Source organism: Cibotium barometz, chromosome 26 (assembly GCF_041138505.1).
Source record: "Cibotium barometz isolate CiBa-2024 chromosome 26, ASM4113850v1, whole genome shotgun sequence".
NCBI classification, from domain to species: Eukaryota; Viridiplantae; Streptophyta; class Polypodiopsida; order Cyatheales; family Cibotiaceae; genus Cibotium; species Cibotium barometz.
The window spans coordinates 55601128-55616601 of NC_141071.1; the positions used below are offsets into that span (position 1 = coordinate 55601128).

The window sequence follows — 15474 nt, forward strand, 5'->3', positions numbered from 1 at the left end:
TGTTGCTTTAACTAGACATACCCACCCCACTACCACATATCAAAAACGCACACCTCAGATTACAAAAAAAGAATCATTAAAATCTAATCATAAAAAAAAAGAAAATCTAATTATCCCAAAAATCTAATCGTTAAAAAAATATTTGAGACACCTAAAGTTTTAAACTTTAATAAAATTTTAAATCGCGCAAGAACTTAACGACGCTTATTCCGGTTGACGTCCCCTTCGGTGAAAGCCTTATAGACGAGTTTGCCCTGACCTATATCATATTTTTACGAACGTCCACGAGGGCGCGCGGAGGAGAGAGAGAGATGGAAGGCGTGGCGATGGCGACGGAGAAGAGTGCGGAGGAGCTGCAGCGCGAGATCGACGAGCTCTACCGTCGGCAGCGAGAGGTTAGGCACCGCCTGCCTCACTGTTTTTTTAAATAAAAATTTGGGCTTTGGATTTCGTGGAATTTGCAGCCATTTACCATTTGTTTTCCCCGCCATCGCTCAGAGAAACACTTGTTGTCATGCTTTTCAAGCCATCGTTTGAGGGCATACCACCAAGCTAGAGTTTTTCTTGACCTAATCACCAAGCAGGTTGTGCGTTTGACATTAAGCTAGGGTGTGCTTGTTTGGTATTGACCTTACTCTTCGGTCGGACAGAAGATTCTTTAATCTTGTTTTAGGGCCTTTATTTCTGTACATTGTGGCATGCTGCCAGAGAGTTGGCTTGCCAAAAGCAGGGTAATGTCTCCCTTTTACTGTTTCTGTCCCCTAACTCTTTCCGTTTGTAACCGTGTTTGAAAGATTACTGAAAGGTTGAGGGATCCAAGGGGACTAAGGAAGGGCACTGCTTTCGGAGCCAATGCGCGGAATGCCTCGGCAGGCGGAGTAAGGCATATAGGTCTGCAGCGAGGTGTTGTACGCAGGGTAAGATTGCATTCATTTTCTAATCCGACACTTTTGAGCATGCATATAACACGTTGACATCATAAGAAAGACAAGTATTTAGATGCAATGAAATTAGATTTATCATAATATGTTGGCGAGATGTGATTTAATTAGATTTATTTCTTAATATATAATTAGTTCCCTAAGCAAAGGATGAGTGTTCATGCACAAATAAACTCATAACGGACCTACAATTAATGCTATTAGCTCTAATGTACATGTACACACGTATAGAAACACACATACTACATACTTTATACAGAATTATCAATTCTTCTTAGGTGCATATCAAGGCAAACCAAATAATCTTTCATGTTCAGAGTGTGATTTGGTATTCTAGCATTTTCTTTAGCAGTTGAGATTTTATCTTTTCCATACTGTCTTCATTATTCCTTGTCATCAGCAAACATCTATTCACTTAGAGTTTTTACACCTTGTTATGCTACTGGTCATGATTTCAGCCAGATGACCTTCTGCCAGAAGATCAGCCACAGGCAAAGAAGAGGATTTCCTCCACTGTAGTTAAGGTATATACCATGCACCTTGGGCTGACATGGCATGTCTGATGAGCATTTTGAAACCTGTGAAGGAGCTGATTGATCTTTAAGTTGTGCCAGGTAAATGATGAGCAGTCTGTGAAAGCTGATATTGAGAAACCAAATGAACAATCAGGAAAGATTGTAGCAGAGAAAAGACAGGGTGAATCTCCAGCCCAAGCAGTGGGTCAAATTGAGTTTGAGGAGGGTGAAATCAATGGCAGCAGGCCAAGCTCTCGGCTCCCTTTTTTAGCCAGGAGAGACTACAGAAGAGGCAGCAAGGTGCGTGGCACTTGATTGGTCAAGATTTTGTGACACAGTTTTATTTGTATGTGAACTTATGGGAATTGTGTTTGTTTGTGAGTTTGAGTGGCTTAGATACATGTAATGACCAATTTCTTAATCTTATTCATTTGGCTGTGATTGACAAGGCTTAGTATTGGGAAAATATTTATGAAATGTTGGTGAGGCATCATGAGCTCAGTATGCTGCTCCACATAAGCTGCATCTTCCATCAACTCACGTTGCCTTGACATAGAGTGGTCATCAGCACATTCTGCTAGGAGTAAACCTGGACTTATCATTGGTGTGCAATCGGTCTGCAATAAAGTTAGTTGTGTGTGATGTACACGAAGCATATGTGACAGCGTGTGTATAAGACACTTGCAGAGTATATGCTGCAACAGAGATGTAGTCCGCATATTTTGTTTGGGAATATGGGTGGAAGTCCATTGGCTGCAAACTGCTAGGTGTGTCTTTTTACATGTTTGTGCATTACAAATGAGAGATGTGAAGATCAAGCCTATGCTTTATTAAATTGGTGACATCACTCTTTTGTGGGAGTACCTTGGATTCGGGTTGGGGGTGTGTGCCCCCATCTGTATGCTGACTATATGTAAAATTGTTATCTTCATAAATTTACTATTGTTAGCAAATATAGGCATACATTGTTTACTGTAGACACATAGAGGTGGTATGCATATGCTTGTCTTGATTTGTCAATGAAATGTTTGATGATAACCAGGGTACTTTGGCATGGTCCAGGAATCTGATCTGAACCTGGTTGAGCCTGCACCAAGAGTATTAACCAAAGAGGAAAATCCAAGCCTGGCTAAGCGAAATCGAAGGATGTTTGGTGCACTATTGGGAACTCTCCAGGTCGGTTTTAATTTGTTAAGTGTGCTAATGCTATAGTTGTGAAGGTGCAACTGCTTTTGCATCGTTTCTAATCTTGTAAAGTATGCTCTTGTATTAGTGCTCGATTAGAAGTTTTCATATTTAGTTTAACACCTTAATTGGTGGTGTAAAATGCTCGTGTCTATGTGCTAGGGTTTGAGAGTAAACTGCAACAGAATCAACATATAGAGCACACACAAGAGTCCTAAAACTACAGTTATGTATTATGTACAAGAAGCAACTAATACAACTGATGGCTGAGAATGAAGACGTCAAATCACATCCCCCACACCCAGCTGAATTGCAAAGAAATGCTTTGTAGGTTTTAATCATTGAGAAGCTACAGATGATTTTGTTGATTTCCCTATGTACATATATATATATATATATATGTGTGTGTGTGTGTGTGTGTGTGTGTGTGTGTGTGCATCAATATGCTGGTCGGCCACTTCTTATGATGTTGGCTTGTAAACAGGATTGCCCATGGCTTGGTTTCTCTGGCTGACTTGCAACATGGCACATGCACGTGTCCCAAGGCTTGTGACTCAGACTGGCCAACCTATACCTTAGGTGAGGCATGTCACATTCTCCCCCACGTGCATTGCAGTGGCCCTCATTTGCATGATGTACGAATAAAGTGCTCTTTCATAAAAGGAAAAGATCCAAGCAAAGCTCATCCATGGTTTGCAAGATCCCGAACGCTGCCATGCCACTTTGCGTTCAGCGCGAAGGCTTACATTTTGTCCCCGCCATGTTAGCAAAAAGATCTCAAAGAAACCTGTGGATGACAAACTCTTGTTTATCCAACTGTCCATGAAGAAACGGTGCAGGCTGCTGAGTATCACCTGGTAGCCCATGGGAAGAACACTCCAGAGAAAGGCTTGATAAAACTTTGCTATCGCCACTCCAACCACTAATGTGTCAACTTAGATCGATACCTTGAAGGAAGAAAGCAAAACTAAGAACAAAACTCCCTAGAAGAGCTGCACCAAAAATATAAGAAAGAACCCAAATAGTAGTAGAATCAACACACAAAGCACACACAAGAGTCCTAAAATTAATGTTATGTATTATGTATAACACAACTGAAATTCAAGTACAAATGATAGTTGAGAATGAAGATGCCAAATCACAGCCCACACACTATTGCCAACCTCTTGGACCTGCCTGTAATGCAAGGAAACGCTAGAGTCTAATCATTGAGAAATTGCATATGATTCTGGCAATTTCCCTACATTCGTATATATATATGCATCAATATGCTGGTGAGCCACTTCTTATGCTGTCGATGTGTAAAGAGGAGTGGCTGACTGTCGCATGGCACTTACTTGTTCGAGGCATGCTCGACTCTTGTCCAAAATCGGCCGACCTATACCATGGGTGAGGTGTGTCACAAGTGGCTTCTAGTTTGAGAATCTTGACAGATAGAGATGCACAAATTCATAGTGGGCTCGTTTCGTACGGAAGGTTGTCTTGGGGATGTCCCCCTCAACAATTCTCACCTGGTGGTACCTACTCTTCAAATTTGTGTTTCGAGAACACCTTAGCTCCATTCAGTCTCTCGAGAATATAATCTTTTCGAGGCATCGAGAATCTACTCTTGATAGTCAGCTTATTGAGTGCACAATAATTGACACATAAACGAAAGGACTCATCTTTCTTCTTGATAAACAGGATCGGTGCTACAAATGGCGACATGCTGGGGCGGATGAAGTCAGATTGCAACAATTCTTGGAGTTGGTGGTCCAACTCCGATTCCATTGCCTTGGAAAGGCGATATGGAAACTTGCTCGGGGGTTCCGAGCCTGGGAGGAGATCGATCTTGTGGTCCTCCGGTCTGGACGGGGGGAGCTGGGGAGGGAGATTGTCTCCAAGAAAAGTCTCCTAGAACTTTTCATGGAGAGCCAAATACTTCTCGAAAGCATTGGCCACCGTCTGGCAGTCTGGATGTATATCATCGCACGATGTGTGCCTTTCTTGATTGCTCGTTTAGCCTGCAAGTGGCTTATGAGCAAAAAGTTCGGAATTCTTGGCTCACACTTAATGGTCATTAGGGTGTTTTACACATTCCGACTAATTTGGAAAGTGTGCTTGTCCCACTTAACATCCGGAAGGAACTTGTGAAACCACTGAATGCCCAATATTATGTCTGCTTCTACAAGAGGGGCACCCATAAAATCACGCACAAATTCTATGCCTGAACAACTAATTTAGCACCTAGAGCTTCATACTTGACGCTCGTTGTCATGCATGTGCTAAAATCCTTATCTTGCTTGTCTACCGAAGTCAAGACGAAACGGGCACGTCGAGCGGGCTGTTCCATGACCATGTCCTCCGTGTTGCCGCTGTCAAACAAGACGACTCCTCTCTGGCCACCTATGTTCTTGAGCAATTCGTTGCGCTCATACTCCTGGTCATGGGCGTCTTTCTGCTTATCTTCGAGCTCTCGGTTAATGATTGCTCCAACTGAAGCATTGGGATTTGAAGAACTAGGAGCAACCACGGGGGTCTGTGTGGGAGCTGGGCTCACTACGGAAGCGTGGAGGCTGGGGCGGCGGTCTTTGGAGTGGTAGTCTTCTTAAGACACTCCTGAGAAGTGTCCTTTTGTATGACAAAAGAAACGCCTACCCTCCTTCTTGTAGTGAGCAATCTCCTCAGCACTCAACTTGCCACCAGTCTTGCTTGTCTCCGCTTTCTGGTCTGGAGTAAGCTTGGACGCATTGGTCGAGTTCTTGGAGCAAGAGGCTCCCGTGCTTCGTCAGACCTCTTCTGGTTCTAGCCTTTCCCTCCCGAGGTGGTAACCCTGGGAGTAGCCGGTTGGGAAGTCTTGCGCTTGCCACCATTGTGCTTCATTTCAGTACTCTGCGTAAGCGAGAGTGCGTCTTCGAAGGTGGTTGGCCTAAACATACGCATCTCCCACTGGATTTGCGTGTCAAGGCCATACAGAAATTGCCCTTTCTTGTTTGTATCAGATAAGCCTAATTGCAAACATAAGTTCGAAATTCTGTTGGCAAATTGAAGGACTGGTTGCGCGTTCTGACGCGCTCCCTTGAACTCGTCTTCGAGTCGCTCAAGGTAATGGGGTGGTAGAAACCGTTGCTTAAGGTTACGGACAAACTCGTCCCAAACATAAGCTGCCATAGCTAATCTGGTGTGGGCATGAGCCCACTGGGTCCACCAAGGAATGGCCTCACCCTCCAAGTACCAACTGGCAAAGATCACTTTGTTAGAATCATTCTTTCTAACTGCGGCAAAGTAAGCTTCAAATTGATGCAACCATGAATAAAGAGTTGTGGGGTCGAGTTTACCATTATACTTACTGAAGTTCATTTTCACGGGAAAAATGATTCGAGGAAGCCGTTGGTGTCAATTTTGCGTCCAAAGCCGTAAGGTAACGCTCATGTTCCACGCGTTGCATGGCTTCGGGATCTTCGCATTGTCGGATCTCCAATGCATGCATCTGCAACTCGAGCATCGAACTCGGCTGCGGTCGTGACCCTTTGAGAGGGTCCTTGTGTAGAGGATCTGGAATCTCGGATACGCGAGAGGGAGGGAGGAGATGGAAAACGCGGCGTTGGAGAACGAGTGTGCTCTTCCAGAGCCAGTATCTGCGCTTCTCTTCCAACTTGGTACTCTGGTCTGCGATTGCTCACATCATCTGTTGGAACATCTCTTTAACACTCATGCCTGATGCCCTAGCTGGGTTGCGTGGTGCACTTTGGTTCCAAGATTCTTGGTCTCTCTCGTCGTTGAAGCTTGCCATAGCAGGAAAATGCACCCCCTTTCCGGAGCGCAATCTGACCATCCACTATGTGTGTGGGAGGCTTCCGGAGGCTGAAAACCAACCGTCCTTCGAGGGACAAGAGTCACTCCGAAAGGAGTGGTCCACCGGAGTCTGAAAACCAACCACACGAGTGAAAAATTTTTTGGTTTCTTGCTGAATCTTTACACTTGAAGTAGGCTTTGATACCAATGTAACATGCGTTGCGGAAGCGTGTTCATGATTAATGCTAAGCAAAGAAGATAACGCTAATCCTATGTTTAGCAAAGACACAAAAGAGGGGAGATAGAGCTAATCTATTGTATATTGCCAAAACATGCTATATATACAATGATCTTGCTAATTCACAGCTTCATGATGCATACCAAAGATCCTTGCAACCCTCTACTTGCAATCGGACAAGAGAAGCTCTTGCTGCTCCACCACTGTGTCCTTGCTGTCTTGCAGACTTTGACAAATGGATCCTCTTGATCTTTGAATGATCATTCAAATGAATGTCTAATGATCCTATTTATAGGAAAAAGGTATGAATTCGTAATCAAGTCGGTTTTGCCTATTTTACCCACAAAACATTGTCCAAAAATTCATATTTTGTGTCCAAACTATGCCCAAAAGGTGTCCCAACCATTGGGCTATGTCTTGGGCACTTCCTGGAGCATGTAGGGTTGCAAAATTCACTCTAAATATGCCCCTTAATCTGCCCATATATTTGCTAATGAGAATATCCATGTCTATGAGCATCGGGATTAACGGATGCACATGACATCGGGCATTCCGTGCACGTAGATTTTGTGACCGTTTGATTGTTGTTCATCTGCCCTGCATGGGTGTTGATAAAGCTGTTGAGAATATTGTGGATCCTTGTCTTGTGCAGTCGTCTTGTCAATTCAAAACTGTACTTTTTGTTTGTGCTTTCATGTGAATGAATTGGGTGTTTCCATGATGCATTTGGGGCATATGCCTTAGTCTACTATGCCCATTGCTATTTGACATTAGAGTTTTTGTATTACCTAGTTTAATGTGTCTTTTTTTTTTCTCTTGCAGAGATTTGTGACGGAGGATGTGCAACTCTCATCCTCAGATGCTTTCACTCGAAGATCTGACTCACTAAAGAGGGTAAGTGATCATGTAGGATGCATGGGAACACATTTAATCCAGCTGTGTGGCCTCAAAAGTCCTCGATTATACAAGTTGTTGTGATGGGTTTTGTTTGCGCAAAGTCATTGTTGTTACTTTTTAGGAGTGTTTTAATATTGCTTTTTGGAGCATGCATTATTGGTAAACCTTTGGCATGCAATTGGGCAATGCTTTTTGCACCTTCTGATTGTTATCAATGCAAACACTGATTTTCTACTTAAATGAGCTAGACTCAAATGACTTAAGATGGCCTTCCGTATTTTATATTACTGTGGGCTCGTGTACCTTGCTTATGAAGCTCCCATTTAGCATACCCAGTCTATGGATGTCCCAAGTGTTAGCACATTTAGGGCTAAGATGCGACCCATAAATTTGTGTGGATAAATAAATTTCATGTGCACGCCGATCTCTCTTCCTATAGGCCTGGAATTGGCTTACATGCTGGTATCTTGATTCTCATCCATGGAACAATGTAAGGGGAGGTAATTGTATGCATGAGGTTTTGAGATGTTTGGACAAGGAGTTAGAGGAGTAGGGCCATGTCTGGAAACAACACTTGAGGTGGAACATACCATTGAAAAGAAGTTTTTGGAGTCATGTTGTGAATTTGTGATTTTTACAGCCTAGCAACTCAAAAGGCTTTTTTTATACAAGTAGAGCAAATGGATTGTTGCTTGAGCAGTGACATGTTTTTAATATTAAAAAAGCACCCAAAACCTGTTTTTATTCCCAGACTAGACTTTGCAAGGCAAAGCCGTGCAGCTCTTAAGCTGTGCTGTTTTGGGTTTCTTGTTGCCCCTACTATTCAAATCCTCATTTTTTTGTGCACTTAGTGATGTATATGAATTCAGAGGGTAGCCTTGCAAGGTCCCAAGTCCATTTGGTTTTTGGTCTAGGGGGCTGCGTGTACTAGTAGGCCACCCCTCTCGAGCTCACTTTTGATGTGTGCAACACTAGGGGATGTGGTTGCAAACAACTATTTGGGAGGAGCAGACCACCTTTGCAGTGCCTTGCTTGTAACATGGGTGCTTTGTGGAAACGATTTAGGATTAGTTTACCGTGATGAATCTGAAGAACTGATGTATTTATATGCATGACTTATTTACAATGGATTAGAGATACTCAATGGTAGCACAACTCTAAAGCTCTCAATGACTTAATGATGAATGAATGCTATGATCCTGTGTCATGTGCACACACATGGACATGACAAATCTAAGGCTAATTGCTGATGGGCAGCAGATAAACAATAGATTAGGGCACTAGCCAGGCTCAGATATATGCAAAAGTGGCCCAACATGATCAGGACAGCAGTCAACCATGTGGATAGCAGCTTGTAGATGAAGTCAAAATAATATATATATTGGGTTTTATCATCTGTTGCTGGCCGACAGCAAGTCATCCTGACCATGGGCAAGAAAGGAGTCTATATAAAGGCTAGGCCAGCATTCAGTCAAGGCATCTCACTGGTCATGGATAGGACCCATGACTCATGAGGTCTAGATTAGGTCTATGGTCACCTTTTTGGTAGACCAAAGGCCACATATCTTCAGTTTTGTGTACTATATAACACACTGAAAATACATGTGTGTGTGTGTGTGTGTGCTCATGTACCTAGATCAGATTTTATAGTTCTAGATTTTTGTTATCTTTCTTTATTACTATTTTATACCTAGGATGATGTACCTCATGGATATGATGTAACCTTTTGGTCTCATAGGTCATTTTGGCCTTTTGAAGACGTTAATACAACTTTCTTTCTTTCTTTCTCTCACTCACTTCTCTTTGTCTTTGTTAGTGATTTGCGTCAAGATTTTCCTATCTCAGTGTTCAGGGCTGAAAGAAGACACATAGCTTCCGCGCACGAAACACCCTCAGCCATAGGTATAAGGATATTGGCTCTTGGGCTTGTTGGCTGGCCAACCCTAATCTAGGGTTTTCACACCATAATAGTAATAATGTTGTCCAAACTTGGTTGCTCATCACTTGCACAAGAGTACAATCAATTGGCACAAATACCCTTACATACACATGAACCTGGCCACGCGTGATCTTTGAGCTGGCCAATGGATATAACCATGTCATAGTTGTTAAGAGGCGTGCCTCTAACTGCTTGAGGCGCTCGAGACACATGAGTCTTTCGAGGCGTTCGAGGTGTCTGGGCATAGTTGATTTTTCTTAAAACCGTGTCTGGATTCTGCCCGTTTCTGACCATTTGGGATTTACTCGTTTTCGTCTGTTTGAGTCGGGGGCTATAATGGCCCCTCTAAGCTCTCAAGACTCACACACATGCTCTCTGGAGTCTCTCCCTCTCTCATACACACTCTCTTCCTTAAGGCTTAAACCTTGCTTAAGGCAGCCCCTCTCACACACACTCTCACTCTCTCACACACACTCTTCGTCCCTCTCTCATACACACCCAGGTGACACCCTCTCTCTGAAACCGATCCCGTCAAGTGGGAATAGACTCCGTTGGACACCCACACGCGTAATAGCACAACTTAAATATCACAATTTGAATGGACAACTTAATAACAACTGAAAATTAAAATGAAATGAAATGTTGATCAATGGACACCAGCACTGGGGCCGGAACGGGCCGACCCCCCCCTCAATATATGATATATGATATATTATTGGGAGTATTTAACAAATACAATGCTCCATGGGTTCAATGAACCAGATGATGTCCATGTACAACTGAGATGAATACAGTACCAAACAAGAGACTCGAAGTAGACGTTCGAAGGAGTGCGACCACATGAGTGGTCAAGTCTCTACGGTCTTGTGCCTTCACTGGAATCCGCGGAGAGCGCCCCAATGGTGTTCCAGGACCACGCACAGGCAGGTGCTCCCGTACTAACGCTTGGCTCTCCCGATCTTGGCACCGATGGACCGTGGTTCTCCAAAAGCTTGGACTACCCGGCACCGAACAGGTGTTAGCGGTAGAGAGAATCCTTTATCAGATTTATAATAAAATCCTTTACTTAAATCTGAATCCACTTACTTGTAGCTCGCTAATGGAAGACAAATACTCGAGGCGTCTGTGTGCAGCTACTAGAGATGGACACCAGGGCGCAGCAGCCGGTCGAGGAGCAGCAGCAGCAGTTGCCTGTGTAGAAGGTGTAGCCACCCGAAGAGGGGAGGTGCAGAGCCGCCTGTAGCCGTCTATGGAAGGGAGGCGTAACCGCCTGCAAAGGAGGAGGAGGCGGCGCAGCCTGCTGGAGAGCAAGCGCAGTCGCCTGTAAAAGGCACAGCCGCCTGCTGAAGAGGAAGCACAGCTTGGTAGAGAGCATGCGCAACCGCCTGCAAGGGAGGAGGAGGGGGCGCAGGCGCCAGCTGAAGAGGAGGGCAGCCTGCTGGTAGATCACAGCTGCTTGAGGGTGCAGAAGCCGCCTGGCTGCAGTCGCTTGGCTGCAGCCGCCTGTGGGGTGGCGCAGCCGCATGCAGGGCAGAGGGAGTAGCTGCTATGGAGAGGAGATAGCCGCTTGCTGGAGAGGAAACAACCGCCTGTTGTAGAGAAGGTATGGCCGCTTGCAAGGGAGGAGGAGCAACCGCCGATGGAAAGGGGTACAGCCGCCTGCTGGAGGGGAGGAGGTGCAGCCTGCTGTGGAAAGGCGCAGCCACCTGTGTAGAGAGAGCAGCCCACCAGCGTGCAGCAACTTGAGGAAGGCGGAGCGATGCCCTGTGTGCAGCTGTATGAGAGCTCCTTTGTAGGTGTTGGAGAGGAAGTACACGACCACAGCTGGCCGGTTCCCCAAGCTTGCATGGGGGCGGCCTGTTTCAAGGTGGGGTGTGGGTAGGTGGCCATGCACCCACCCCCACACATAAAGGGTTAAGAGTGGGGTTTCCCTCCCCACCTTGGCCCACACGTGGGTGCCCATAATGGGTGCCCACTTTTAAATGAATGTGAACTTACAACCTTATAAAATTAAAGGTTAGAAAGAAAGCTATTAAACAAACAAGTGCAATACACTTACCACCTGTTCACATGCAACAAAACTCGTCAGAAGACAGAGCAAACTTCACGACTCACTGGCAGGCGTTCCCGCTCAGTAAGTGGCACGTCAAACAGGCAAACACAAAAATACAAGTCATGCGAAAACAGTTCCAAACATGCAAAACATGAATGCATGTGTAAATAGTATCATGGACATATCTCTCGTTCATGGAACAAGTACAATACATCTGTCGGGCACAAAAATGGCACGACAGAAAACATAAATCCCGGTCTTCCTATGGAGTGACAATCTCATAGGTAAGACACATATCCAGGCACGAGCCTCCCTATGGAGTGACAGTCCCATAGGCAAGACACGGCACAAATACTGGCTCTTGTTAATTTTTTTTTTATGCATGTCAAGTGAGGTCGGCCAAGTCCATTTGTGGATATATAAGCACCCTAGCTCCATTGTAAAATTCATCTAATTCATTGCTGTTGTGTTGGTTCGAATACTCTCTCTCTCTTTCTCTCTCTAGCATTTGTGCACCCTCTCTCTCCCTTTCTCTGCCAGCGTTTTCACTCATCCTCTCTCCCTTAGCGTTTTCTCACTAACGCAATACTAACTTTGACATGGTATCAGAGCCAAGGCACGTCAACGCCTAGGGGACCGGAGCGCGAGGAGAAGGCAGATCTCGGCTGCATTTTTCAGCCGGCAGGAGAGCGATTGATTTGCTGCGTTTTCATCGCGAGAAGCACCCTTGAATGGGAGAGTTAATTAGGGTTATTCATGTGGGAGACATACACACAGAGAGAAGAGGGAGAGAGAGAGAGAGAGTTGTGGGGATAAGTCAACTCACCAAGTGTGAGTGTGTGTGACTCCCCTATCACACATGTATATTGCACTAGTACACATAGTGCACTTAGTACATTAAAAGTACTAAGTGTACTATGTACTATAACTTATGGGCTTGTACACACTATAAGGGTGGGCATAATGCCTTTACCCCAACAACCTCCCACTTAAAGGCAAAGTGCCCTTAAATGAAGAAAAAAAAAATCAGCATGTACATGATAATATACAAGGCCATATCAAGGCTGAAACTGGCCTCATCCAATGCCCATCAAGTGTCTGCAATGAGCAAACCGCTCCGGAGGCAAACTCTTTGTCACAACAGATCAGCCGGGTTGTCATCCGTATGAATCTTTACAAGCTGAATTTGCTTGTTCTCTATCACCTCTCTGATGAAGTGGTACTTCACATCCACATGCTTCGTCTTTGCATGAAAGACAGGGTTCTTTGCCAACTGGATGGCACTCTGACTGTCACAATGCAACAATGGAATATCCCCTGTATAACCCAAATCAACCACTAACCGAGATAGCCATAATGCCTCCTTGCAAGCCTCTGTGGCTGTAATATACTCGGCCTCTGTAGTAGATAAGGCAGTGCACTTCTGCATCCTAGATATCCATGACACAGCACCTCCTGTGAATGTAAACACATAACCGGTAGTAGACTTCCGGTTATCTGGATGACCGGCATAATCCGAATCCGTGTAACCATGCACTAATGCATCCTGTTTGCCAAAGCAAATGCACATATCCTGTGTGCCCTTCAGGTATCTTATGACAGCTTTCACTGCTTCCCAATGCTTCTTGCCAGGGTTGGCCATATATCTACTAACCACTCCCACTGCAAATGCAATGTCCGGCCATATATCTACTAACCACTCCCACTGCAAATGCAATGTCCGGCCTAGTAGCAACCATGGCATACATGAGACTGCCACAAGCTGAAGCATACGGAATCTTGGCCATATCAGCCCTGCCACTATCTGACTGTGGGCTGTCCATAGCACTGAGTTTCACATATGGAGGCAAAGGAGTACTAGTGTTCTTCCCCCCGTCCATTTTGAACCTCTGCAAAACTTTGCCAATGTATTCCTTCTGAGACAAATACAACACATGCTGATTTCTGTCCCGAAGTATCCGCATACCCAAAATGTGATTTGCATCACCCAAATCCTTCATATCAAAGGTTTGATGCAGTCTCTTCTTCAAGGCATCCATCTCTTTACGAGATTTCCCGGCAATCAACATATCATCAACATACAAGATGAGGATCAATAGACTGCCATCCAAAGCTTTCTTGGTGTATAAGCAGTGATCTATGTCACTTTTGAAATTCTCGGATTTCATGAATGTATCAAATTTATGATACCATTCCCTTGGTGCCTGTTTGAGCCCATAAAGACTCTTTTTCAGCTTGCATACAAGCTTCTCCTTTCCACTCACTGCATAACCCTCTGGTTGTTGCATATATATCTCCTCATGGAGATCACCATGAAGAAAAGCAGTCTTCACATCCATCTGAATTAAGTCCAGATCATCATGTGCAACCAAAGCTAACACAGCTCTAAGTGTGGTCATTTTGACCACTGGAGAGAAGATCTCCTCAAAGTCCACACCATATTCCTGCTTGAAGCCCTTAGCCACTAACCTGGCTTTGTATCTTGGCTTTGCATCTGGTGCAACTTTGAGCCTGTAAACCCATTTGCATGGCAAAACCTTCTTGCCTGCAGGCAAATGCACCAACTTTCATGTTCCATTTTTGTGCAGAGAATCCATCTCTGACTTCATGGCACGCTCCCAAAGAGCCTTGTCTGCCCTCTGTAAAGCCTCCTTATAACATGAGGGCTCCCCACAGTCAGTAAGCATCAAGTAGTCACCCTGGAACAAACCTGTCAGGGGCTTTGGAGGGTCTTGTGGACCTCCGTACCCAATGACCATCATTTGCAGGTTGCTGTCCAGCCTGCATATCACCTATTGGTGGCTCCTGTTCCATGCCATAAGGCTGAAAAATCATGCCCGGTATCTCCTCTAACTGTGGTATATCCATAGGGATATCTTCTGCCATCTCTGGCTGTCCATTTGGACCATTTTCAGCACCATTTAAGGGCTGGTTTTGCTGCTGTAATTGCTGATTTACAGCCCTTGGTTGTTGTCCATGATGTCCATCATCATCAAAGATGACTCTGCTAGGCTCCTGTTGCCTTGCAGGCTCCTTATACATGCATGTTTCATCAAAAATGACATCATTGCTGTGTATAATCTTTTTATTCACGGGATCCCAAAGTCTATACTCCATTTCACCTCTGTCACCATATCCTAGGAATATGCATTTGTGAGACTTAGGATCAAGTTTGGTGCGCATTTCCTTGCGTATGTGCACGTACGCAACGCAACCAAACACTCTCAAGTGCTTGTATGACAGAGGCTTCCCTGTCCATACTTCTTCTGGCACTTTCCCACCAAGCCTCGTGTTAGGTGACCTGTTTATAAGGTGAACGGCTGTCATAACAGCTTCAGCCCAAAAACCATGAGGTAACGCAGCATGTGACAACAGAGAACGGACCTTCTCCTGAATGGTCCTGTTCATCCTCTCTGCTGTCCCGTTTTGTGGAGGATCATAAGGAGTAGAGAGCTCCCTCTTGATGCCTTTAGCATCACAAAAGTCCTGAAACTGTTTGGACATATACTCTCCACCATTGTCGGAACGCAAAGCCTTCAGTGTTTTGCCAGTTTGATTCTCAACAAGAGCAACAAACTTCTCAAACACTGAGAATGTATCACTCTTCAAACGAAGAGGATAAACCCACACCTTGCGTGTGGCATCATCAATAAAAGACACAAAATATTTTGCCCCTCCCAAAGAAAGCTGAGGCATCTCACATACATCTGTATGCACAAGCTCTAACTGAGCATCTTTCTGTCCAAGAGCTTTCTTGTGGGGGCACTGGAGTTGCCTGCCATATATACAATGCTCACAAAACTGAAAACTTGAAAACTTTAGAGAAGGCAAGTAACCCAAACGAGACAATTGCTCCATTTCTTTGACACTCATGTGTCCCAACCGGCTATGCCACATAGAGATTTCCGGCAGCTCGGTTGCATTTACATTAG

General features: G+C 44.7%; 1 protein-coding gene across 1 annotated transcript in view; it reads left to right on the top strand.

Annotated features, from left to right (window-relative positions):
• The first annotated feature begins 260 nt into the window (after positions 1-260).
• The window catches only part of LOC147624122 (uncharacterized), a 57409-nt gene continuing 42195 nt past the window's right edge, over positions 261-15474 (top strand). The window contains exons 1-6 of the mRNA XM_086820784.1: positions 261-395; positions 795-917; positions 1400-1465; positions 1556-1756; positions 2519-2632; positions 7476-7547. Coding sequence (XP_086676910.1) covers positions 312-395; positions 795-917; positions 1400-1465; positions 1556-1756; positions 2519-2632; positions 7476-7547 — 660 coding nt within the window. The 5' untranslated portion in view covers positions 261-311. The remainder of the gene's footprint in view (positions 396-794; positions 918-1399; positions 1466-1555; positions 1757-2518; positions 2633-7475; positions 7548-15474) is intronic.